The sequence below is a fragment of the Hirundo rustica genome, chromosome 19 (assembly GCF_015227805.2).
Source record: "Hirundo rustica isolate bHirRus1 chromosome 19, bHirRus1.pri.v3, whole genome shotgun sequence".
NCBI lineage: Eukaryota > Metazoa > Chordata > Aves > Passeriformes > Hirundinidae > Hirundo > Hirundo rustica.
This window is the reverse complement of record NC_053468.1, coordinates 2,397,981-2,421,139: the sequence shown is the minus strand read 5'-3', so window position 1 is coordinate 2,421,139 and position 23,159 is coordinate 2,397,981. Positions and strand designations below refer to the sequence as shown.

At 40.9% G+C, this 23,159-nt stretch overlaps 1 protein-coding gene across 7 annotated transcripts in view; it reads left to right on the top strand.

Moving 5' to 3' along the window:
* BRIP1 (BRCA1 interacting helicase 1) overlaps positions 1 to 23,159 on the top strand; it is a 91,769-nt gene that overhangs the window by 1,829 nt on the left and 66,781 nt on the right. For 5 of the 7 annotated variants that reach the window (XM_040082748.2, XM_040082746.2, XM_040082749.2 and 2 more), the window contains 12 exons: positions 175 to 286; positions 686 to 880; positions 1,146 to 1,273; positions 1,729 to 1,866; positions 6,854 to 7,144; positions 7,597 to 7,809; positions 8,103 to 8,302; positions 11,100 to 11,232; positions 11,772 to 11,923; positions 12,007 to 12,178; positions 12,280 to 12,417; positions 12,771 to 12,932. In XM_040082748.2, coding sequence (XP_039938682.2) covers positions 175 to 286; positions 686 to 880; positions 1,146 to 1,273; positions 1,729 to 1,866; positions 6,854 to 7,144; positions 7,597 to 7,809; positions 8,103 to 8,302; positions 11,100 to 11,232; positions 11,772 to 11,923; positions 12,007 to 12,178; positions 12,280 to 12,417; positions 12,771 to 12,932 — 2,034 coding nt within the window. The remainder of the gene's footprint in view (positions 1 to 174; positions 287 to 685; positions 881 to 1,145; positions 1,274 to 1,728; positions 1,867 to 6,853; positions 7,145 to 7,596; positions 7,810 to 8,102; positions 8,303 to 11,099; positions 11,233 to 11,771; positions 11,924 to 12,006; positions 12,179 to 12,279; positions 12,418 to 12,770; positions 12,933 to 23,159) is intronic. The other 2 variants (XM_040082750.1, XM_040082752.2) reach the window with 1 other exon arrangement.

Sequence of the window (23,159 nt, the reverse complement as noted above, 5' to 3'; positions counted from 1 at the left end):
TGCATTTATATTTAAACACTTTTAAAAAGTTTTACCCAACTACAGGACAAGACGGTGCAGCCTTAAGATGTGCCAGGGAAAGTTTAGGCCGGACATTAGGACATTATTGCTAGGATTAGCTAAAGACATCTGCTTTATTTTCTGTTAATTCTGTTTCTTTTCCTCTCCTTAAAGATTGTGAAAGGCCTGAATAACAGGCAGCACTGTTTGCTGGAGAGCCCCACAGGAAGTGGCAAAAGCTTGGCATTACTTTGTTCTGCATTATCGTGGCAGCAGGCTTTGTATGGTAAGTGTCTTAGCGTCTGCACGATTTTGATTACAAAATAGAAAATAATTAATTTGTTTTCATCACCCTATAAACATTTGGATTCAGGTCTGGGTCCAGCACTGGACACCTTGCCTCAATGGCAGTATAAAGCAGTGATGCTAAGCTGGGTTTGGATCCCATGAGGGAATGTAGCTGCTGGAACTTGGGAAGAAAATCCTTGTGGATTGTGGTTGTGTGGATTGAGTGGGAGGAGGGAGGTGTTTTCCTTTCTGTGCACTGCAGTTCTTCAGAGGGTGACCACAGCTGGTTCAGCTTATGGCTGCTACCTGAACTTCTATTTTCACTGTTGCACACCTCTGGCTCTCGTGTCGAGCCTGGAGTGGTTTTTAAGGACAGACAAATGCCTTTGTCCCCCAGAGAAATCAGTGCCAACGTCGTCGTGTGACAAGGAGCGCAGGAAGGCAGCGCCGTCCCCGCCGTGTCACTGCAAGTGTCACTCCCAGCCTAGGAGCAGCCAGGCTGCAGCCAGTGGGACTCCCAGTGCTCCTCGTTCTGCCCATTCTCCTGACGCAGGAACTTCCAGAAAAGCTGGGACCCCACTGACAAACGCAGGTAACTTCATCTGTAGGCAGCTAAAATTCTGCAGCTTTCAAGCCGGGGGTGGTTTTTTTACCATCATAATAGCAGACATGGTTCTGCCCTGCGTGAAATCTGTATGGTGGTTAATGTGTCTAGAAATGTCTAACACTGCTTTGTACACCATACATATTTATAGTAATTCTAGCAGTTACTGTTCTGTAGTAATTACATTTTAAAGTGTTGCCCTTCTTTAGTGCATCCCCAGTAATGGACGTCCATTTTATTTTGTTAATTACAGAATGTAAGGAAAAGGAAACGCTGGCTTCAAAACTGTCTGCCAAAAAAAAGTTATCACTTTGTGACAGTGAGAACGATGATTTTCAAGTGGACAGGAAAAGGATTCGTCCTTTAGAGACAGAGCAGCAGGTGAGCAGATTTATGGGCAGTGAAATAATCTGGGTGTAGCTCAACCAAGCTCTCAAATCCCAGTTAATGTTACAGAGGAGGGTGTAGCAAATAACTGAGTCATGTCACCGTTTAGAGTGACAGGGTTTTGTTCATTTTTATTGTTACTTGTTACAGAGGACTCCATTGTTGCACTAAAATGTTCATTATACCATCCTAAAATCTTTCACATTTAAACAAGTAATAACCCCAAAATACATTTATTCCCAGTTGATGGTATTAAAATTTCTGTAAGTTTTGTCACAGAAATCAAAGCAGAAAAGCTCAGCAATAACTACAGATTCTTTAAAAATTATTATAATTCATAAATTTATAGTGCCCAGTTACTAAAACAGACTGAGCTGAAACAAAACCAGGACTGCCAGTGTGAGCACATCCCTCTGCCCAGGGCATTTTTACACTGTTTCTTTCCCCAGCAGGTTAGAAAACGTCACTGCTTTGCAAAAGGAGTGCAGTTGGTTGATGCTTTAGAAGTTTATCATCAGAGAAAAAATGGAGAGCTGACAGTTCACTCTGAAAAAAGCAAGAAAAATGCTACTTCTTCTCCCCAAACAGTGAGTAATTCACTAATACCTTTTACATCAGGAGTGTTAGTTCAAGAACAGTTTTAAACAATATTTTATGTGAAGGGGTTATGCATGAAATGCAGCTTAATGATATTGATCAAACATTGCAGCTAATGCAAAGGTTCCTCGGTATTTTGGTTTTTATTTCCACTTTCTGTAGCAGAAGTATCACATCAGAAGTTAAGGTGCAGATTTGCATCTGTTTCTGCAGCTTTGTTAGGCATTTTCTGCATTTCTTACTGTTGAAAATAGATTTTACATAAATGTTTGTGGAGCAAAAGCAGTAGAAGAAGAAATGGGAGGCAGTAGAGAGCTGGGTGCGAGAGGCCAAGTTATGTCAGTGATGTGGTAACCACAAAGGAAACCAAAGGCTATAGGATTACTCTGAGACATGGGAGTTAAATATTTTCATAACAAAAGTGAATCTGTGTTGTAGGCCATTTGATGGGAGGTACTTTTGATTAGTTTTGGAAAGCTCTGTAGACTTTTGAGTGAGATTTGAAATGCTTTGTGCCGCTGAGCTTCAATTGGTGGTTTGCAATCCAAACGCCACCAGAGTGTGCTATTGATTTTCAAATAAAAAGATCTCTCGTCCTCCCTGATCGTAAAATTTCCTTTGGTACTTCGGTGTGGGTACATGAAGAATTCGATTTAAAACTTCTAGGAATTTCTTGTCTAGAGGAAAATAGAAAACTAAACAGTATACTGTATGTTACATCTTTAGAAAGAAGTAACCTAAGAAGAAAGAAAGGGGGTTATTTCTGTTTAAGAAGAAAGGGGGTTATTTCTGTTTTAGTTTCTTTTTAAAGATGAAAGAATAAGGTATTATTTTGCTGTGATCAGCTTTTCTCTTAGTAGGCTGAGGACTTATGTGGTATCAAGAAAATTGCAGAAAGTAAAGGTTCATTTCTCATTAGTAGTTCTGAGCCTTAACTGTATTTTGTTTAGAACAGGAATAGCATGGCAGCGCGGGCTGTGAGGTGTAAAAATGCTTTTCTAGCGTGGCTTAGGCAATGGAGCCAGGAGAGCTTCTGTTCAACACTTCCCTAATGGACTGTGTATCGAGGGTGATACAATAATGTGCTAACAGCAGTGTCCTGTTCGCTGGGGCAGCCCTGCCTCTGAATAACCTGTGTCTTACCGTGCTCAGTCCTCTGCCTGAAGCAGATTTAGTTCCTTATCAAGTCCTGTTCATACTCCAAGAGGGAGAACGGGTTGTTAGAGCGTGAGAGGTGCTGCCCAGCACTGCTGCATCACAGCACCTGCAGATGAGTGCCTGAGGATCCAGAGCTGTTCTCAGCTGCTCTCACCTCACAGCCTGGGAATCCATCTCAGGCCCTCTGCTATTAACTCCTGCAAGGGAGGGCTCTTCCAGTGTGAGTTTAAAGGGGAAATTATACCCTCAGGGTGCTCTCTTGATTACTTCTGTCAGAGCATATGGCCTGAGAAACTGGGGCAGCTGGGTTAAGGAATCCCCATTTCTACCAGGGGAAGAAAGTAAACAGTAAATGGAGAGTAATGTAACAAACACTTGGGGTATCAAAAAACAACTGTGAAAAGAATCTGTCTTAATGTGCTAGCCCATTGCAGTTTAACATATTGCTTACAACCTGCACAATGGGGTTTGAGTGACTTCTGTTACACATTCCAGGGGACTGGCAGCCTGTTACAATCAGGGTCTGGACTCCAGAATGGGCTAATTTACCGCGATGGGATGAAGAAAGTTGTGGATTTGTATTACATGCTCTCACCTGACACCGTATCTGATCCTTTTCCTGCTGATTGACGTTTTGAATGAGCTCTTTGAAGCAAGTTCCAGCTTAATTAAAACGTTTGCTTGGTTAGCAGTGATCTGTGAAAGCCTGTGATAAATATTGAACCGGGTTCACCTGCTGGTGACTGGGGGAGGATAAACAGCTGCTTTGTGTGCTTTAATCAAGAGGCTGCAGCAGCAGCAGAACACTGGGCTTTCTGAGAGCTTCCAAAGGAGCAGCTGAAAAGCTCTGCTAATGTCACTGCTGATATCTCCCTAGATTGTGCTTGTGTGATATTTCACACAAGAGACATTCACTGCCGCAGCATTCAGGTGGCTTTGTGACTGGGAAATGTAGCTGGAGATATGAAGAACTCCTCTTACCTCTTTGTGTTTCAAAGATCACAGCCCCAGTGTTTGTTTAGCTCTATTTTACACGCGGTACAGGCCGGCGGACTTGATTATTCCTTTTTTAATCGGACTTCCACGTTTTTGCCATATAAATATTGATGTGATAGGCTGTTTTATCTAGCCCTGACAGAAGTACAAACAAGCTGCATTAGCCTAAGGTCCGAATAGGCTGATATCTGATCTCTAATGGCATCTGTTCCTGGGTGTTTCTGATTAAATACTGCAGAAACTACAGGAGGATCTTTTCTTGCCCTCTTCCAAATGAAAATCCCTCTTTGAGATTCCAACAGCTGAAAACAGGTTTAGTTCTGAAGCCAGAGGGTATCAAGAAATACAATTCTGTTGTCTTAATATGAATTATTTCTAATCAGATTCCTCCCCATATTCCTTCATAGATAAAGTGAAACATTTTCTAATTTTGTTACATCTTAACCACTATCTCCTTGGGATGAGTGTAAAAATTTGTGCTTTGGGGCAACACTGCCAAGGAAACCCTTTGCTGATGGAGAGTTTTCTTTCTTTCTACTGTAGGAATGGGATAGGGACACCACATTAGGTGTTGCTATACGATATCCACAGTTGATGCTTCTTAGAGAAATACAGAATTAAAATAATTTGCCTTTAATAAAAATTAAAGATGTATTTTAAGGATTCAAGTGCAAATTGACTCACTTCAGTAATGTGGAAAGTGAAGAACTCAACTTTTGAACTGTGCTTCCAGCAATTTTCTGAAGTTTTTCTTCATTACGAAGGACCTTCTAAAAAGGTTTTATTTATTAATGCATTTGGGGCTAATGGTGTCTGTGGCTTTCGGAAATGCTGTGACTACTGCAGGCAGTTTTATTTCTTAACTACTTACTATAAAATCAGCCCGAGTTTACAACTTTCTCAATATTGTGGGTTTGAATGTTTTTTGAACATAGAACTTTTTTCAAAGTTAAAGGTAACATTTTAGTACTGGAATAATGGCTAAAGTGCTTTTTAATGTCACTATTATACCAATTCCAAACCTCTTAGACCAAACTTTTAAGCCCACCTGTAAAATACTGTAATTTATAAGCCTCACACATAAGAAGACTTTATTTCTTCTTTATGAAAAGGATATCTGGTATTTTAAGCCCATCATAGGAGAACCTGCTGTTCATGATTTTTATATATTAATTTGAGCTGCATTTTCCTGTTGTTCTAAGAACTCTTGCAAAACAGCTGCCTGATGGGGCCAAATATTTTTCTATTATTTTTATTTGGCTTAGCATAACAGTGAAATATTAGTGATAAATTTTCATCTTGGTGTCCTGTGTGTTGTTTTTCCCTCTGAAAACACAACCTGACTTGGATTAAAATTAAAAAATAGACGTGTTCTTAAAGGCCCTACGGAGTGACTGCTTCAGTTAAATGAATTTTTAGCTTTGTAATGTGGTTTTCATTATTTCCAGGAGTAAAGCAGAGCCTGACTGGTAGAAATACCGAGGTAGCATTTGCATTGGAGCTCTGTGTGAGCACAGAGCTGGGCATGGCACGTATGTAACATATACCATATGTCAGCTGTTTCCTGCTCGCCTGGTGACAAGAGCCCCATTCATAACTCTTCTTTTTATCCTTTCAGTGAATAAGTAATTATTCAATATAGAAGGCAGGATATTTGGAACTGGCTATTTAATGTGGCAGCACAGGGTAATGAAATCTGCTGTTGCTGGCAACCTGAGAGGGGAATGTAACAATTCCAGCATGGGTGTAACTTTATCTGCTTTGAGGCCTGTTTATTTGGCACATCAGTGAACCTTTTATCCCAGTGAGTGGCAGCTCCAGAGGGTTACATTTACATGCTTTCTATCATGTATTGTAATATTTAATGGCACACAAGGCTGAGTGGGGCTGAGGGAAACACAAACTTGCTTTTCCTCGGAGTGGAAGCTGAAGACAGCTTGATCCCCAGAATTGTGGTGTAACACACAGCGTGACTTAGCATTTGTTTATAATGGATAATCTTACTGATACAATTCAGGGCAGGGAGGAGTCCTGCGCTGGGAAGCTGCGTGTTGTTACCTGCCCTACCACCTGGAGCCCAAACACAAACTCTTTGACGCTGGAAGAACTCTTTATTTTTCATGAGAGGTGTGTTTGGACATGGTTGCACTTGAGTTCCTACTTTACTGTGTGTCTCTTCAAATTCATTATGACGATTTCATGGCAGTTGTTCCAGTATTTAATGTTCTGAATGATGGTGCTTCCCAGGAAGAAAAAAAAAGGCTTTTAACAAATAATTTACAGGATTAGCTTCTGTTTAGAATTGTTCCCTGTGTTTCTTTTCTTCTCTTGGTTACTCGATGGCCTTTGGCAGAATGGCACAGCAAACATGTTTCTAATGGGGAGTGTGTGGTGTAGTCTGTTTTATCTGCACGCAGAGTTCCTGAACTGTCTACAGTTCTTCTGCTTGCTTTCAGGAAAATAATTTGACTGTCTGTTCCAAGTTTTCTTGGACTCTTGCCTTTTAACAGGAGTGTCCTAAGCTGAAGCTTCAATGTGAGAAGCTTTATTTGCATTATTCACATGTGTAAATGTTCCACTGGATTAAGAATTCTTTCTGATTGGGTTACGATAAAATTGTGATTGATGGAAGTTTTTTTTTTTTTAGGGATTTCCAGGCACAAGGATGTGGTGCTTTAACATTTTAGAACTTTTTGCAGCTTGAAGGGCAGCCCTGGAGACTGAACCAGCTATCCCAGAGGGCACTTTGCAGACCATAAGCTGATTTAGCCCATTCATCTCGCAGTGGGATTTTGTGAATCATTTTTTTGTCTCGGTTTGCAGCCTCCTGGCCCTTGCACTGAGTGTTCCTGTTCTTCGGGGAAAGAACCTGATAAAGATCCCAGCCACACAAAGAAGAAAGAAAACGAAGATCGGTTGTGTGTTCCCAAAATTTTTTTTGGGACACGAACACACAAGCAAATAACCCAGATCAGCAGGGAGCTGAAGAGGACAGCGTACTCCTGTGTCCCCATGACAATCCTTTCCAGCAGGGATTATACCTGTATTCATCCAGTGGTGTCCAACAGTAGTAACAGGAATGAAATGTGTGTAGAATTGCTGGAAGGAAAACATGTGAGTAATTTTGTTTGAGAAAATGAGCATTCATGAAACAAAGTCAGGTTTAACAGCTGCAAGGAGTAACGTTCTTTACTTCTTTATATTTTGGTTAAATGCCACCTGGTGACATGAAAATTAAATATTAATTGTTAGAAAATCTTGCTGCACAGTAGCAATACTGAAAAAACTTATGATGACAGGAATAAGATTTATGACTGCCAGGTTAACTTTGTAATAAGACTTCAGTTATCTCTAGGTTTATAAATGAAAGAAAGAAATGTCCTTTACGGTTGTACATTTTAGAAACGTAGATTTACCTGACATGAGGTGTTACTGTCTGGCATAAAAAGCAGCTGTTAGAAATGTTTCCAAGAAATGGCCAGATGCATGGAACATTGGAAGATTTTAACCTGCTCGGTTTTTATTATTTTTGTACCCACTGAGTCTCTGCACTTCTTTGCTTTCAGGGCAAGTCCTGCTCTTACTACCACGGTGTTCACAAGCTCACTGAGCACCATGCCCTGCAGCCTGTGTACCAGGCCTGGGACATTGAGGACCTGGTGGGCCTGGGCAGGAAGCTTCGTGCCTGTCCCTATTTTGCAGCCAGAGAGCTCATGGTGGGAGCAGACATCGTGTTCTGCCCTTACAATTATCTCCTGGACCCGCAGATCCGGGACAGTGTGAGTATACTGGTGAGAATGGCGAGAGCTGAAGGTGAAAAGAAATTACCTGCTGAATATTATGTTTCTGTGGTCAGCTGAGATCCCATTCATGTCCAAAATGCTGTCTACAAAATAACTCCTGGGGTTTTTTCCCCCCTTGGATATTTTCTAGGTTATGGAAATTGACTCAAAACCTGAAAAGCTTCGTTTGCACTGTGATGCAGAATACCCATTTTTGAACAGGATCCTGTTAGCTGCTGTCTCTCACGTCTTTCACTCTGTGTTACTAGACAAGAATTTTCTTTTTTTAGATGGACATTAAGCTAAAGGACCAAGTAGTCATCTTGGATGAAGCCCACAACATTGAGGACTGTGCTCGGGAGTCCGTGAGCTACGGGGTCACCGAGAGCCAGCTGCAAGCTGCCCGAGAGGAGCTCGATGTCATGGTCAACAACAGCATCAGGCAGAAGCATCATGAGCCCCTCCGAGCTGTGTGCTGCTCCTTGATAAAGTAAGGCAACTTTTTATTGCTTTGTATCAATAAATATTTTTTAAAATCACCTTTAGATTCCCTTTGGTGGTGTAAGTTACTCTGTCGCGTCAGATAAAATGCAACAAAGGTACACTCTAAACTATGCAGTTGTTGGATTTATGTTCGTTTGAGGAATCCACAGGGTTTGATCTATTAAAAAAAACTACTGGTCTCACATGGAAACCTTAAAGTTCTCTTTTGAAAAGTGCTCTCAAATTATGTGCTGCTCTTTATGGGGCTTTTTTGGACTCCTGGTTTATAAAGCTCAGTATGAAACAGTATGAAAACTTTCTTAGGAGGGATTTTTGTATTTCACACATTTCTGTTTGCTTATTTGACAAATAATACCATTTTGTCAAAGAATGAATTCATGTTTATAGCATGCTATCAGAGCCTTGGACAGGAAGTATTTGGAATGGGCTGGAATCTGTTCCTGGAATCAGATTGGAATCCACTGAATTCTTCAGCATTGAAAGTGAATTTGTCAGTCATGTCCTTTGTTTTCCCTGGGAAACAGCTTCCTGGAAGGGGAAGAGCTGAACATGAGTTGAAAATCCTGAGAGGGGATGTCACAAAAGCAAAGGGACAAAAGCCCAGGAGGAAACAAGATGTCCAGGGCAAGGCCTTTTGGGTGAAGTAGAGGTATCAAAGTCAGCAGAAAAAAGCAAATAATGCTACAAGTGACTTTGCAGTTACCTGAGTTCAGAGTGTGCAGTATCTTCATTTTGCAGCACAGCACAGGAGGAGTTCGCTCTCCCATCCTCACTCTCTTCTCAGGGTTGATGTTTGTGTCACACAGAGACAAGGGACTTCTGCTTGGCAGAAGCCAATTCTCCTACCTTGGATATTTCAAATGTTAACTTTAGTAAAAGATAAGAACAGCGTGGCTGAAGATTTGATTGCCTCAAGCTTTTTAACCTTATCAGGAAAACTAAGGTTGATTGTGTTGGCAAATCTGCCAGCAGCATGAAAAGCAGTTGCTGGAAAGCAGAAGACTGGGTGTAAATAGCCAGTACTAGGTAAAATGCCCCTGCACAGTGACATGGTTTTGCCAAATGCATGGGGAGCTGGAAAAAAAAAATCTTATTTTACTCTAAAGATCCTGGGCCCTCGTTCCAGAAAGCACTTAAGGATGGGCTTAGTGCCACAGAGGTGCTGCAGTGAACCCTGTGAGGAATTTGCAGATAGACCAGTGGAGGTGTGCTGGCAGGCTCTGCCGCTGAGATGCACATTTAGCAGGGCTGATCAATGGAATATGCTGTGTCAACAGTGGAATTTTCTGGTACTGAGGGAAGCAGCAAATACTCTTCCTGGAATTGAAGGCATGTGTGCAACATCCATTCATTCTTTTCCTGGAAATACTGCATACAGCAATTTTCACTTCAAAACCAGCGATAGCTTTCTGGGAATCAAGCTAATTTTATTTATCTTTCCTGCTTAGCTCTAAAAATAATTTAAGACGCTTTGCAAGTAAATGCTTTAAAGTTTGATGGAATTTATTTGAGAATTGAGGGTGTTTTTTGGTGATATTGCGATATTTGGTGATATTGTGTTAAGTTTGTATTTGCATTTATTATTTCAAAACGATGTGATGGTGTTTGATGTTCATAACAGGGAAACATTTTGCATTTCCTGAAGTGTTTTACCCATTGTAAATCTGTTTAATTCCTGTCACAGGGGCCTTGTCCTCATTTCAGTTCTAGGTCTTTTTGATGTTGCATTTGAGGAACTGGGGGCAGATTCTGCCTGTGTTAGTGATCACCAGTGAGATCTTAATGAGATAAAGCAAATTACAGCCAAAGAAGTGATTGTTGTGGCAGTATTGGTGGGGTTTTGTTTGCATTTAACCTGGCAGAAGGCAAGTTATATTTTAATTGTTCCATGGATCAGATCATTTGTGGTGACAGGGCAGGAAATGTAGAACTGAAACAGTCCCAGAGCCTTGCTCTCGAGTTGATAATGATGAATTGGTTTTGCAGGTAAATATTTTGAGCTGTTGCAGCACTGACAGCTGTCTTTTAGATGCCTCCTGCCTTTTGATGGAGCAGACAGCTCCAGCCTTTCCTGGGAGGGAGAGAGGGAGCTGCCTGCTTTTCTGGCAGACAAGGTCTTGTGGTACTGCAGGGATGAGGGAGCACATGCTCACTCAGGGAAAATTCCAGCTCTGCCACAAATCAGATCATCTGTGTTTAGCTCATGCTTTTAGCAGTCAATCACGTTTTGCATTGTATTCCAATTATAATTCTGCTTCAAGATGCAGCAGTTGCCACTGTGGGTAGGTTTAAATGTGCATTTTTTATTGCCCCACTTCCCCTTCCATGTGTAAATATGTAAAGTGTTCATTTCGTGCCTCAGGATTTGTCCTTAATTGGAAAGTCAGCAGTTGACAGGGATGATAAACCAACCTGCAGCAGCTGGAGTAGGGATGAGTTACTTCAGATATGCAGCAGAAGTCTTGCTTGAATGAGCCTGACTTATCATAAGGGGAAATTACATTTTAATTCCTCTTCTTTATTATCTATTATATGAAGTATAAACATGTGGGGAGAAATTTTCTTCTCATTTCAATGAGGTGCATCCAAAGCAGTTCCATAGGAGTTCAACAGTGAAAAGCAGGCATAAAGAAAAATCAGAATCTCTCTCCTTACATGTAGTAAAACATTTATCATCATCTTAGAGGTCTGGTGCAATTTTTGAGGTTTGCTTTGTACGTGGAAAGTGTCTCTAAATCTCTGAAATCAATGCTGAAATGATTTCTGCTTTTCCTCTCTTTCAGCTGGTTGCAGGAGAGCTCTGGGCAGCTGGTGGAGAGAGCCTATGAAACTGCCTGTAAGGTGTGGAGTGGCAAAGAAATGCTCAGCTTTTTGCACAAAATGGGAATAACTGAGATTACTTTTCCCATTTTACAGGTAATGTTTGTGTGCTGTATAAATGAACACCACCATGCGTATTATTGCTGGTGTTAAACATCTTAAAATGCACGTAAGTTAAATGCAAACAGATCTTTTCATTTACTGCAAGGCTGAAAAGTTGTCTGAAAATGATCCCTGATGAAAAGCAGGAGTAATCCACTCGAGCTACTGGAATTTGTGGAGAATCAATGTTTTGAAGGATAAAATTGCTCACATACAATTATGTGAATTGAACCATTGAGCCAGTGATATTTTTGCCTGTTCTATCCAGCTGCAGTTTATTGAGTGTTGAAATGTTTTTACCCTATTTTCAAGCTGACTCCTTCTTTCTGTATAAGTCAGATATGTTAAAAGCATTGTTAAAAATTGAAAGTATTGCTCCCTTCCTCTTGGCCCCTCTTTGCCCCTCTCCCTCTGACTTTATAGGTATTTTAAATGAACTTTTAAAGCAGGGAGCTGACAATCTTGTACCTTTATTAACTTTGGTTTTGAGAAGGCACTTAGAATGTTGTTAATGTCGAATTTGCCTCTTGCAGAATCATCTTGCTGCTGTTCTGGAAAAAGAAGAAAACGTATCCATGCATGGGAGAGAGGAACTTATTGAGGTGCCAGTTGTGAGCCCTGCAACACAGATCGTGCTCAAAGGCCTGTTCATGGTCCTTTCCTGTCTCTTCAAAGAGAAAAGCAGGTCAGGTCTAACATTTATGAGCTGAGTGCTCACCATTTGATTGCTCGCTTGTCATTTTTACTGATATTTCTCTCTCTGTATAGGTTTGCAGATGATTACAGGGTTGCTCTACAACAAACTTACACCTGGATGACTGAAAACCAACGTGATGATGCAAACACAAGTTCCTTGTTCACGAGGCCCAAGCACAGAAAGAATTCAAGGCAGAAAACCCTTGTGCACATGCTGAATTTTTGGTGCTTGAACCCTGCTGTGGTGAGCTGAGTGTGAATAATCTGAGTGATAACAAATACACATCAGATCTGAAAAGGGTTGTGCTGATTTTCTAAATTCCTGCTTTTCTTTGTCCCACCTAGGCTTTTTCTGACTTAAACGAAGCGAGAACAATTGTTCTGACATCGGGCACGCTCTCTCCCATGGATTCCTTTTCCTCAGAGCTCGGTGTGAAGTTTTCCATTCAGCTGGAGGCCAATCACGTTATCCGGAATTCCCAGGTAAACTGGGCACGGCTGTTCCCTCTCCTGAGCCCTAATGCAGCCTGTGGTACAAAAACCAAATAAAAGTGATGGCAAACCCATTCTGTCAGTTAAAAGAAAGGTCCAGACTGTTGCTTGGCTTAGTGCAATGGAAAAGGACATTTTCAGATGAATAAAGAGGCAATTTTTAGACACATTTCTCCAGAAAAGTTGCTCGTGCTATATTGTAACAGCCACCACATACCAATTACTCCACTTCAGGTACCGAAATGAACTTGAGAAACATCTCAATATTTCTTTCACACTTAAAATTTCATTATTGAGCCTGCTGTGATTTATGCAGCCTGGTTTGGAATGACCTTTCTCCCCAGGTTTGGGTTGGCACGGTCGGAGCGGGCCCCAACGGGCGCAAGCTGTGTGCGACGTTCCAGCACACCGAGACCTTCGAGTTCCAGGACGAGGTGGGAGCGCTGCTGCTTTCAGTCTGTCAGACACTTGGCCAAGGCATTTTGTGCTTTTTGCCATCCTATAAGGTAAGGAAATCTGAATTCGTGTTCTTCCCAGCAAACCGAACGCCTTTGAAAGTGCACCGTGTGAGCTTCTGCTTTAGAGATCGACGTACAGAAATGTTTATCAAATAAATGGATTGTGATAACTCAGGGGGATTATATTGTTATTTCTTGGCATTCAGGTTTGTTTTCAGGAGCAAACGTGTTTGGTTTTTCTCAGCAGATGTACTTTGCAACACAATCATTTCAATCAACGTTACCATAAAACTAGCCAGATCCATAATTTTTCCTTGTGTTGTTTACCTGAAGGTTTAGAAATTGCTTATTAAGAAAGAAATTTAAAATCACATCATGAAATGATACTTTCTGTATAACTCAGCAGCAAGAATGCCTTTGCATGTTCTTTCTGTGCTATCAGAATGCAGATTTCATCCAGTTAATTTCTCCTTCCCTTGTTTCTTGTTCCATTTCACTGCATTGGAGATTGGAGTGTATTTTTCTTTAGTCGGGGGAATTGCTCACTGGCATTGGCTGAAAGGAATCAAATTTCTCCATTTCAAACTATGTAATATCTAATTTCACTGACAACAGTTATCTAATTATGGTTAATCTGGATCTCCCAGTAGTTCTGCTTTCTTCTCTATTTGTTGTTACTGTTGTTTATGGTCAGGAACAGGAATATAAACCTGCAAGATAATTCTGTAACTCATACTTCTTTTTCTTCTAATGCTTGCAAGGGTGTGACTTTTTAAATTCTAAATGATTATTTTTAAAAATCATCTTAACGGACAAAACACAAAGACCTCTCAAAACTAATCTCCAATAATCCTACCAAATGATTAAAAACCCCAACATCATGGAAATAGAATTTCCCGCCTTTCCCCCCATCCCTAAGGTTCCTAAACAGAATATTTTACAAAATGAAATGAAAAGTATTTATTCTTATTTTACAAACCCTTCACGTTTTATTATTTAACTGGCAGGCTGCAGAGGGAGGGTTGTTTCTTGCCTGGGTGTCTTCAGGAATTGGAACCACAGTGCAATTCCTGACAGTAACCATTAGGTGACCACATCAGACCAGGTAATGTAAGCCCCTGAAGAAAGCAGATTACTGACCATAAATTTATTTAACCTCACAAAACTCTGCACTTCCATGCAAAGGAAATGATCTGACAAGAACTCTCCAATTTATTTAAGGATTTAACCGGAGCATCTTTCAGTTTCCAGCGTTCTCTTCCCAAGTGTGTCATGTTGGAGGGTTGATCTTCCACATCCAGACCCGACAAATATTTATGAAAGTTTTTATCGGAATAGTAATGTGAATTGCAAGTACACAGAGACTTTGTAATGACATTTAATAAAGGAGGAAAACAATTGCTGGGCAGCTCTGGAACCTTCCCCCTCCCTGCCCTTCTGCCTCGCTGAAAGGTCACCCCGCGCACGCTGAGCGTTCTGTTCTTTGCAGGAACACTCCCTGAGCCCGGCAAAGTATTGATAAATAGAAATTGCAGACAATTGAAGGATGATATTTTAAAATCACATTGCCAATATTTTTCTATGGATGCCCTTTTTCTTCCTACTGCTTTTATTCGGGATTCGGCTGCCTTTAAGTCTGAGATTAATATGTTGAAAATACGGAATAATGTAAGCACATTAGTACAGGGAAAACAAGGTATTGTTCTTTTGTCAACATACAGAATATTTGCATTTCAGAAGCGATTTTCACAGGAAATTGCTGCCTCTCTTTAAAAAGCTGCAGCCTTCAAAGGAATTTTTTAAAGCTGTCAAGATCTGATTCATACACATGGTCAGGGCCCTCACTATTATGAGATTTTATATATTTATATATTAAGCAGATTTTTTGATGGCTTGATCTGATTTATGAATTGAAGTTTCAACTTTGGAATAAGTGACAAATAAAGGGGTTTTTTTCCTATCTGGAAGGACAATGCTCTGAATTTTAAATACTTTCTATCCAGGTAATTTGATGGATCTGGAATTTAGTTTGGTATGCACATTGCATTTCAGTTTGGAATTACTACCTGCAATGCGAATGGGGGAAAAAAACCCAAACCAATAGTAGAGAAATTTCCCTTTATCTTAATCAGATATGTGAGTAAATATATTTTTAATTGAAGAGTGACTGTTTAAAATATACGTATGACAAATATATGGTGTTAATGCAGTGAAGGAAAACATAATGGATGGGCAAACAACCCATCAGCTGTACACCCCCACATTTCATAGGTGTCTGTTATGAACAGCTGTGATGGTTCATGTGGGGGAATTCACAAACAACATGGAAAATTTTAGTGTCATTGTTGGAGTTGTGGAACATTGACTTTTTAAAAAATCAGCTTGATCTTAACATTCACTAAATTCCAAACCTCCGTCATTTTTAAGGCTCCTCAAACTGGTGATACTATGCAACAAAAATGCATTTATGTGAAAATCAGTAGCAGCTCCAGCAAAAAACACTCTATAAAAGAGAATATCAGAAGGTGAAAAGATTGCTCAGAAATCTAAGATGCTTTTAAACAAGATTAAGATAAGGCCCATTAGGGCTCATGTTGCCAACCTGTCTGCATTAAGATATATCTTGCCTGGTGCCTGCATCTTGGATGATTCATTCAATATGTGTCATATCAAAGTCAGGCTATCCAGCAAGGAGAAAAATGCTAATGCTTATAAATTTTAGTGATAATCCATCATGATGAATTAACTGACCTTTCTTAGTAGCTTTTTTTTTTTTTTAAACAAAAGAGGCTTTGGACAATGATGTTAATGTTGGTTTGGTTCGTTGTGCTCTCTGAGGCGTTGTTGGTTAATTTGGATCTGCTAACTGAGGAGTCGTCACTTGGAAGCAAAATTTGTACGGTTGTAGTTGAAAAGGGTTTGAAGGAGTGTTTTCAACAGGAAAACTGAGGAACTGGTAAGAATTCTCTGCTTGAAAACCCAAGCTCGTTGCAGGGAGATTGGACTGGATCCCATTTAAATGTTCTTTGCAACCCAAACTATTCCATGGTCACGCACACTTAGCATAAAATATCATATAAATGACTTATGCTGCATTGCACTGGCCGTTTTCCTTGAGAATTTTGGGGTAAGGTTGTAGTGATGACACCCAGCAACTTTTACCACTTGCAAAAATAAATGCTAAATTTCACAGTCGAGTTTTTATGGTCTCATAACTTTAAGAGCTGCTAGTTCAAAGTTCAAGCTCTGTCAGTCTCATCCCATTTTCCTGCTGTCTGGGCTGATGATGTTTTCTGGAGTGGGAGCAGCCAGGATTTGGTGACAGCAAATCCCTTTGGGCTGGATCTCCTCTCTGTTGCTTGGCTCCCTCTCCCTGTGTCAGGTATCCAAACCTGCAGAGGAGTCTCAGGCAGGTGTTGTTTGCCCTTGTGCTGACAAACCATTCTTGGCGCCCTCCCACAGCTCCAGGCAGGCAGGAATTAACAATATTAATTAACTCTGAGCGCTGTGGAGCTGGTCTCAACAGACTGAGAACCTTCAGGTTCAGGGGAGCTATTTGGAATCAACAGGAGGGACCTCAGTTTAACCTCTGGCTGTGTCCACGTGGATTTCAGCCCTGGCCTGATGTGAGTGTGGCACCCTCCGATGTGACAGGCTGAGGGAGGGATAGCATTTCATGATTAATTCTCAACGTCTGGCTCTTCTTCGTTTCAGACAGAGCCTTTTCTTATTGAGATACATGAGATTGGTAGAAATCCTTGTTTTCGGGAAGTGCTTCAGTTACAGACGACTAGAGCTCTGAAAAGACAATATTTTCATTTCTAAAACTTTCCTGAAACATGGGTTTGTAAATAAATTATTAGAAACCCATTTTTTCTGCCATCAATAAAACAAAGCAATGCTGCTTCCAGACAACTTTTACTTATTTAATAAATTACTTCAATAAATTTCCAAAGGATGGTAGTCTGTATAGCTCAGCCTATTAAAAGCATTAAGATTTGAGCACTGGCTGTTAAAATGAGTAAATGGCAATATCACAAAGTTAAACAAATGCCAAAAAACATTTTCCAGAGTACTGGGATTGTAACAATACCATTAATGAGGGCAAAGAGGTTTTAATGCAATTTGCACATTCTAAAGTTTCAAAAAGAGGTTTTGAGTTAGTGCATTATTAATGTTCTGAACATCTGGAACTATGTAAGAGCCACAGACATTGAGCAAGTGCAGGGTTTCCCCACTAGGTCTGATGCTGTCTGATTTCCTCCCCAGCCAAAAGCTTGTTTTTAGAAGTTTGAGACAGTAAAATGACAATATCCAGATAAGAGAGAAACATTCCACAGCGTCTTTTTGCTTGTGTTATGTGTAGAGGAAAAGTTGGAAACCATTAGGTTCGTGCAATTAAAAGGTGAATTTGAAATTAAATAGGAAAATGGTTCTTTGCACCACAGATGGAGCTCTGAGGAATTATCTACTAAGTCCCATAAAAATGCTGAACTTTCTTCTGTTGGGTGTATTTCTGTGTTATATGCAGGGATAAATGCTTCATCAGGAGTAATATTCTCCTTGATGTTGCTGTTGACAGCTGTAGGAGGGCTTTGAAGAAGAGATTTACTCCTGTGTGTAAATATTTGCAGGGATGTAGGGTGTAGGGATCTGCTCGTGTCATTTATGACAGAAATCTCTTCTTTAAAGTTACATCAACATTAACTTTCTGCATAATTTTAGCGTTAGAGAATGTAATTGACACAGTTACAGCCTTCAAATGCTGCAGGAAACGAGAACATTTCAGTGTGTCCAATTTTAGATGTTTTGACTGCAGCTAATGCCCAGCATCTCTGGGATGGAAATGAAGAGGCCTTTAAACAGGTTTGGCATTTCAGGAGTAAGTTAGGAAATAATTGTAAACGAATCACGATGCTCGCTTTCTGCTCCCAAGGGAGAGGTTTTCCCTCCCTGCTGAAGCCTCGTTTGTCTGATCCAAAGGGCTGCAGCGGTGCTGTGACAGCAGGTGAGAGACCCCAGAGCTGCCGAGGGCTTCGGGACAGAATCCTGGCACCCTGGAGAGCAGGGTGAGGGGGCAGGAATGAAACAGCACTGGGGACTTGTCCTGAGCAGTGCCCTGGAAGTGCCAGGAGTTGTTTTGGTGCTGCCCCTGAAAGGGCTGTGACACCACAGTGACCCTTTGGGGTTTTATTTCTCTGAAGGAAAGGCTCCTGGCCAGGCTTAAAGCTTCATCCTTCCCCTGATGGAAACCTTAAGGAAGTGATTTTTGTCTGATGAGCCATGATTTGGGGAAAATGTGCTCTAAAAAAGCTGAATTCTGATGGCTCCCAAATTATTCATTTCAACATTTGCACCTAATAAATGTAGATAGAATTTCATTTTACTTGTCTATTATTATTTCTTCACTGCTTGTTTTTTGCTCTTCCCCTGCAGTGGTAGTTTTCTTTTTGAACTTTATCTCAGCTTATATATCTTTTATGGGGTTTTTTCCTCATTAATCATATACAGTATCTACTTTCAGTTTAATTCTCTATTTTCCATCATTTCAATATCAGTCATATAAACTGTCTCGCTATTGAGGCTCTCACAGTCATCCAAAAATACAATTATCTGAGGTGCCTTCTGAGAGCTCCAAGAGCTCCTGTAAATCTTAATGTGATTCCTGAAGTCTACAGTTTGCTTTTCCCATTGCCTTGGGCATAGAAATGTCTGTAAAAATCCCTGTGTGAGAGGGAAGATTTTAACCATTCCCTCACAACTCTGCTTTGGGCACTGTCGTGAAATTGCTTCAAATAGAAAAATGCCAGTAGCAGAAGGAATGGTAAACTCCATACAAAAATATTTGGAATGAGAGTTTTTGTATAGCCAGGTATATAAAATTTATCTTTAATGTCATCAGGTCAGTCGAACTCTGCCAAAATAAATTTGCAGAGGAGCTGGCAATTCACACCCTGGCAGGATCATTTCTGTGGAATTACACAGCAAACTCACAGCCAGAATAGTGCTGGATTCTGCAAAGGAATAACTGAAGTGTTGGGTAGTTGAAGCTCTCCTAAACTTTTAATGATTTATTAGAAGGTTTTAATTTAGAAATTTTTGACCTTGAGTTGTCTGAGTTTAGTTCTTTTTGGTGGTTGTTTTTCCCCCACTGCTTGGTTACCAACAGCAGGCCAAGATGAAATTTTGTCTTTGGGGATAATAACTGACAATCTGGATAATTGTAAAATGTGTTTTCCTTCTTAAATAATATGACAGGATCATAGACATACACACCAATTATGGAGTGATTTTCCTGATTTCTGGGAAATTAGAGACAATCCAAATGTTAGAGATGCTTTGAGACCTTAGAGGAGATGATCTGGGAGCCTGTGGCTGGATGAGCAGGTTCTTCCCCCTTTCCCTGGCACTGTTCTTGTGCTGCTCTGTGGATCTCCTGAGCAAAGGAGAAGTTTTTATCCTTTTTATTCATTTTTTTTCCTAGTTAGTTTCCAGGTGGCTTGGTGAACTGTGGCTCATCAGGAGGTCAGAGAAGTGTCAGAGACAGCTCAGGGGAAGAGATGATATTGCACATTCCCAGATCATCCTTTTTTGTTTTCAGTCGCAGGGATGAAACATTTTCATGTTTCTGGGTTCTTTTTTTTAAATATTTTTTCCAGTGGTTGACTGTAACTGGAGAATCTATGAAGATCCTCCTCTGGAAATCCTGATTTTTATCACTGTGGCTGATGTTCTGAAGCTGTTGGTGTGAGTTTGCAGCATCCTTTGCTGGCTCTGTCTGCCTGTGAATTAACCAAGTAACTGGAGAGGCACTCAGGTGAATCTTCTGGGTGACTGGAAATGTGGGTGAGGTGATATGAAAGCAATGCCCTGCTGTGACTCCTGGAGCTGTTCGCTGTGCCTGCCCTGAGACCCTTTCCCACTCTGTTCCTCCTTGTGCTGGCATGTTCTCTCAGCCCAGGGGAAATTCCCACGTGTGCTTTGCCGTCCCACATTCTCTTGTTGAATTCCAGCCCACAAGGACTCCACAAACCCGCTGCTCTGACTTGCCGCGCTGCTGCGGTGACCAGCAAGGGCTGTGCAATAATTCAGGTGCCCTGTGGCGCTTGCTTTTTACACAGAGCAGCTCCTTGCTGCTGGTGCTGCTTGTCACATAAAGCCCAATCCGGAGCGACAGTCGTGGCAGATTATTGGATATTGTGTCTAAAAAAATTATCTGCCGTGCTGGCAGATGAGCGTTTGGCCTGTGAATTTCACACCCTGAGAGTTGGGCGGTTTAATATTTTATTACGCTGTTAATTTAAATACCCCGAGCAGAGAGCATCAGGAAAATAAACGAAAAATCTATTATTGTTTCTCACTTCTGAGCTCTGACTTGTCAAAGTGCTGCAAGCTGAATTGTTGTAGCTCGTTAACACGTGCTCCAATTTCCTTGTAATTAACACTTGCTGCTTGCATATTTTTCCTGCCATTTAAGTAGGAGCTGCATTGAAAATGAGTTTTCACAGTCAGTAACTTTGCACTCTGTGAATGATGGAGCCCTGATAGTAAATAACAGAGTGAACGTGACTTTTTCCTCAGGAGCTTTTAATAAAAGGGAAGGAAAGCAATTATGAACAGGGAATAATAGCCATAAGCACCATTATTTTTAAGAAGGTGTGTCCTGGCCAGGTTATTTTAACATTAATGTTGTTCTGAACCTTTACAACCTGCAGAGTTCTTGGTCCCTTTGCTGTGTCGGTGCCTCATGTGGGAGAGATGTGACTTCATGTGTGAAAAATACCAGACAGGAGAGAAAATAACTGGAAAGGATTTATTTAGGGACCGTGTTCTGCATCAGCAGTGGAACAGCTCATACAAGAGTCTGAATATTAAATGTATTGAAAGGAATACTTGGGCTACTTTAAATTCAGAGAAATTCGACATCATTGGGAGGGTCTGGGAGCCATCAATTTGTGTCTTAGAAAATTAGAAAAACCATGCCTAGGTTTTACCTCCTGATAGGGTAAGCAAGCTCCTGTGTGAGAACATTTAATTAGTGACTGATGTATTCTCTAAAGAGTATTCGCTGCATTTTGATTCATTTTACAGCTTAGTAATGGACTAATTCTTAGCAAAAATATTTCAAAACAAATAACTTGCCATGTGCTAGAGTAAAAACTTCCTTTTCATCTTTTACTTCCTACTTTTGATGGCTGCCCTTGGGTTGGAGAGCAGAGGCGGCTCCGAGCTGTCCTGGGGCAGGTGCCAGTGCCAGGCCCTGCCTGTCCCAGCCCCTGGGGGAGCTCCTGGCCCTGCTTGGCCCCGTGCCCGGGCTGAGGCTGCTCCTCCCTCCAGCTCACTTCTCCCGGGGGGTCTGTGCTTCATTGCTCTTGTGCCACTAAGACAGCCTGGGATTGCTTTTTTCCCTTTATTCTGAAAAAACAAAGAGGTCAGAGATGACTGAGCTTGGCTTCTGGCTGGGGAAGAGCAGCAGTGGAGATGTTGACTTCATCCTTGACCAGTTCATAATTTTCCTTTTTATTCCAGACCAGGATTTAAACCATCCTTTTAATTTTTTTTCTTTTTTTTTTCTGGGGAGCTCCCTTTGCATGAAGGATTTTCCCTCCCTGGGATGGAAGGTGTAATGATAGCCTAGGGTGGATGCACCAGCAGTCCCTGGAACACAGAACTTGTTGTCTTGGTTAATTTTAAAACCACAGAAGAAACCCAGTTTTGAGCCAGGTTGTTCCTAAACAGCTGCCACGGAGCTCAAAGGCTGAACAAAGCCTCTCCAGCTTGTTTGGGGGGCAAACATGTTGGGTTTTTTGGGAGAAGCTTTCTATTAAAAAAGCTTCTTTAGCTGCAGAAGCAACATATTAACCGCGTTATTCCAAAGTCTTTGGCGTGCAAAACATTTCATTTTTCATTACTGTTGTCGCCGTTCACGTTTTCCATTATTTAAGGGGGTTATTGAAAAATTGATGGTATGTTGGGACCAGAGAGACATCCTGTGGCTGCAGTGTTGATTTATGGCACATGGAGCACACTTCAGTGCTTCAGTTTCCTGCTGGTGAGCGGCACTTTGTCACTGTCCCCAAAGAAAAATCCTGCCAGTGAAATCCCCCGCGCTGCCCCCGAGCTGAGTGATGCATACTTTGCCTTTGAAAATGATGATGAATTATTCACCTTTGATTGTGCTGGAGTGTGCACATGGTGATCAGAATCTTGTTCATAATACGGAGTTTTTCTTACCGGGGTCGGGGTTTAGTTGAATTATGGAGTTATGTTGTACAGGAGCTTTATCTATTTAATTCTTTCCGTATTTTTTAAATTTTCCCTCCGTGTCTGTGTGGATGAGCACAGGTATTACCCCACGTTTCCCACCGTATGTGGGGATCTCAACACCATTCTTGGTCCTAAATATTTGGGTTTGTTTCAAATTCTCCTTGAGAAAATAAGTACAGTACTTCTCAGTTTAAGAAGATACCTTCTCCATGGAAATTCTTGAAAATCACACTTTTTAAAGTTTTATCCTTCAAACTCATTTTCTGCTGTGAAGAAAGAGAGAGATGAAGTGTAAAATCTGAAATATCACAGTGCTGTGGATTTCCAGTCCAGGGCAGCTTTTCCCAGGAGGGATGGTGAGGACAGACTCCATGAGCACCTGAGAGGACATTTCAGAGTCTCTGGGATCTTCCTGCAGAATTCTGGGAGAAATATAAAATATCAGAATCAATGTGGGACATGGCTCCAGGTCCCTGCACAGCCCCTTGGATTTGTAATTTAATTTTTTTTTTTTAGTATTTTCTATTTTGCTCTTATGGAGCATTTCGTTCCAGAGGCTTCTGTGAGTGTTTGGGGAAGGAAATGTGCAGGAGAAGGCAGGTGGAACCTCTCCTTGATAAGAGTAACATCCTTGTGTGGCCTGTTTCCATTAAAATGCTGCATTAAACCAATTCATTTTTGGTCCATAAAGACGAGATTGCCCTGTGCATGTGTATTTATATGGATATTTAGCATTTCTCTCTAGTTTCCTATCAAGAGTGGGAATTTAAAGCTCTATTTTGAAAGTAAATTGTACTTCAAAAATGAAATATTTTGCACAGATATTTTCATGTTCTCTTGAAATAAAATCTGTTAGAATTGGAAGCTGAGAAAATGAAACTTGAAGTTTAAAATACCTTTTTTTTGGTGAAAAAACAGGTTTATATTTTGCATTGGCTCAGACATTCAAATGAATGGATTTTAAATACCTTGCCCTGTGTTAGAACCCTCCCATAAACATGAGGAGGG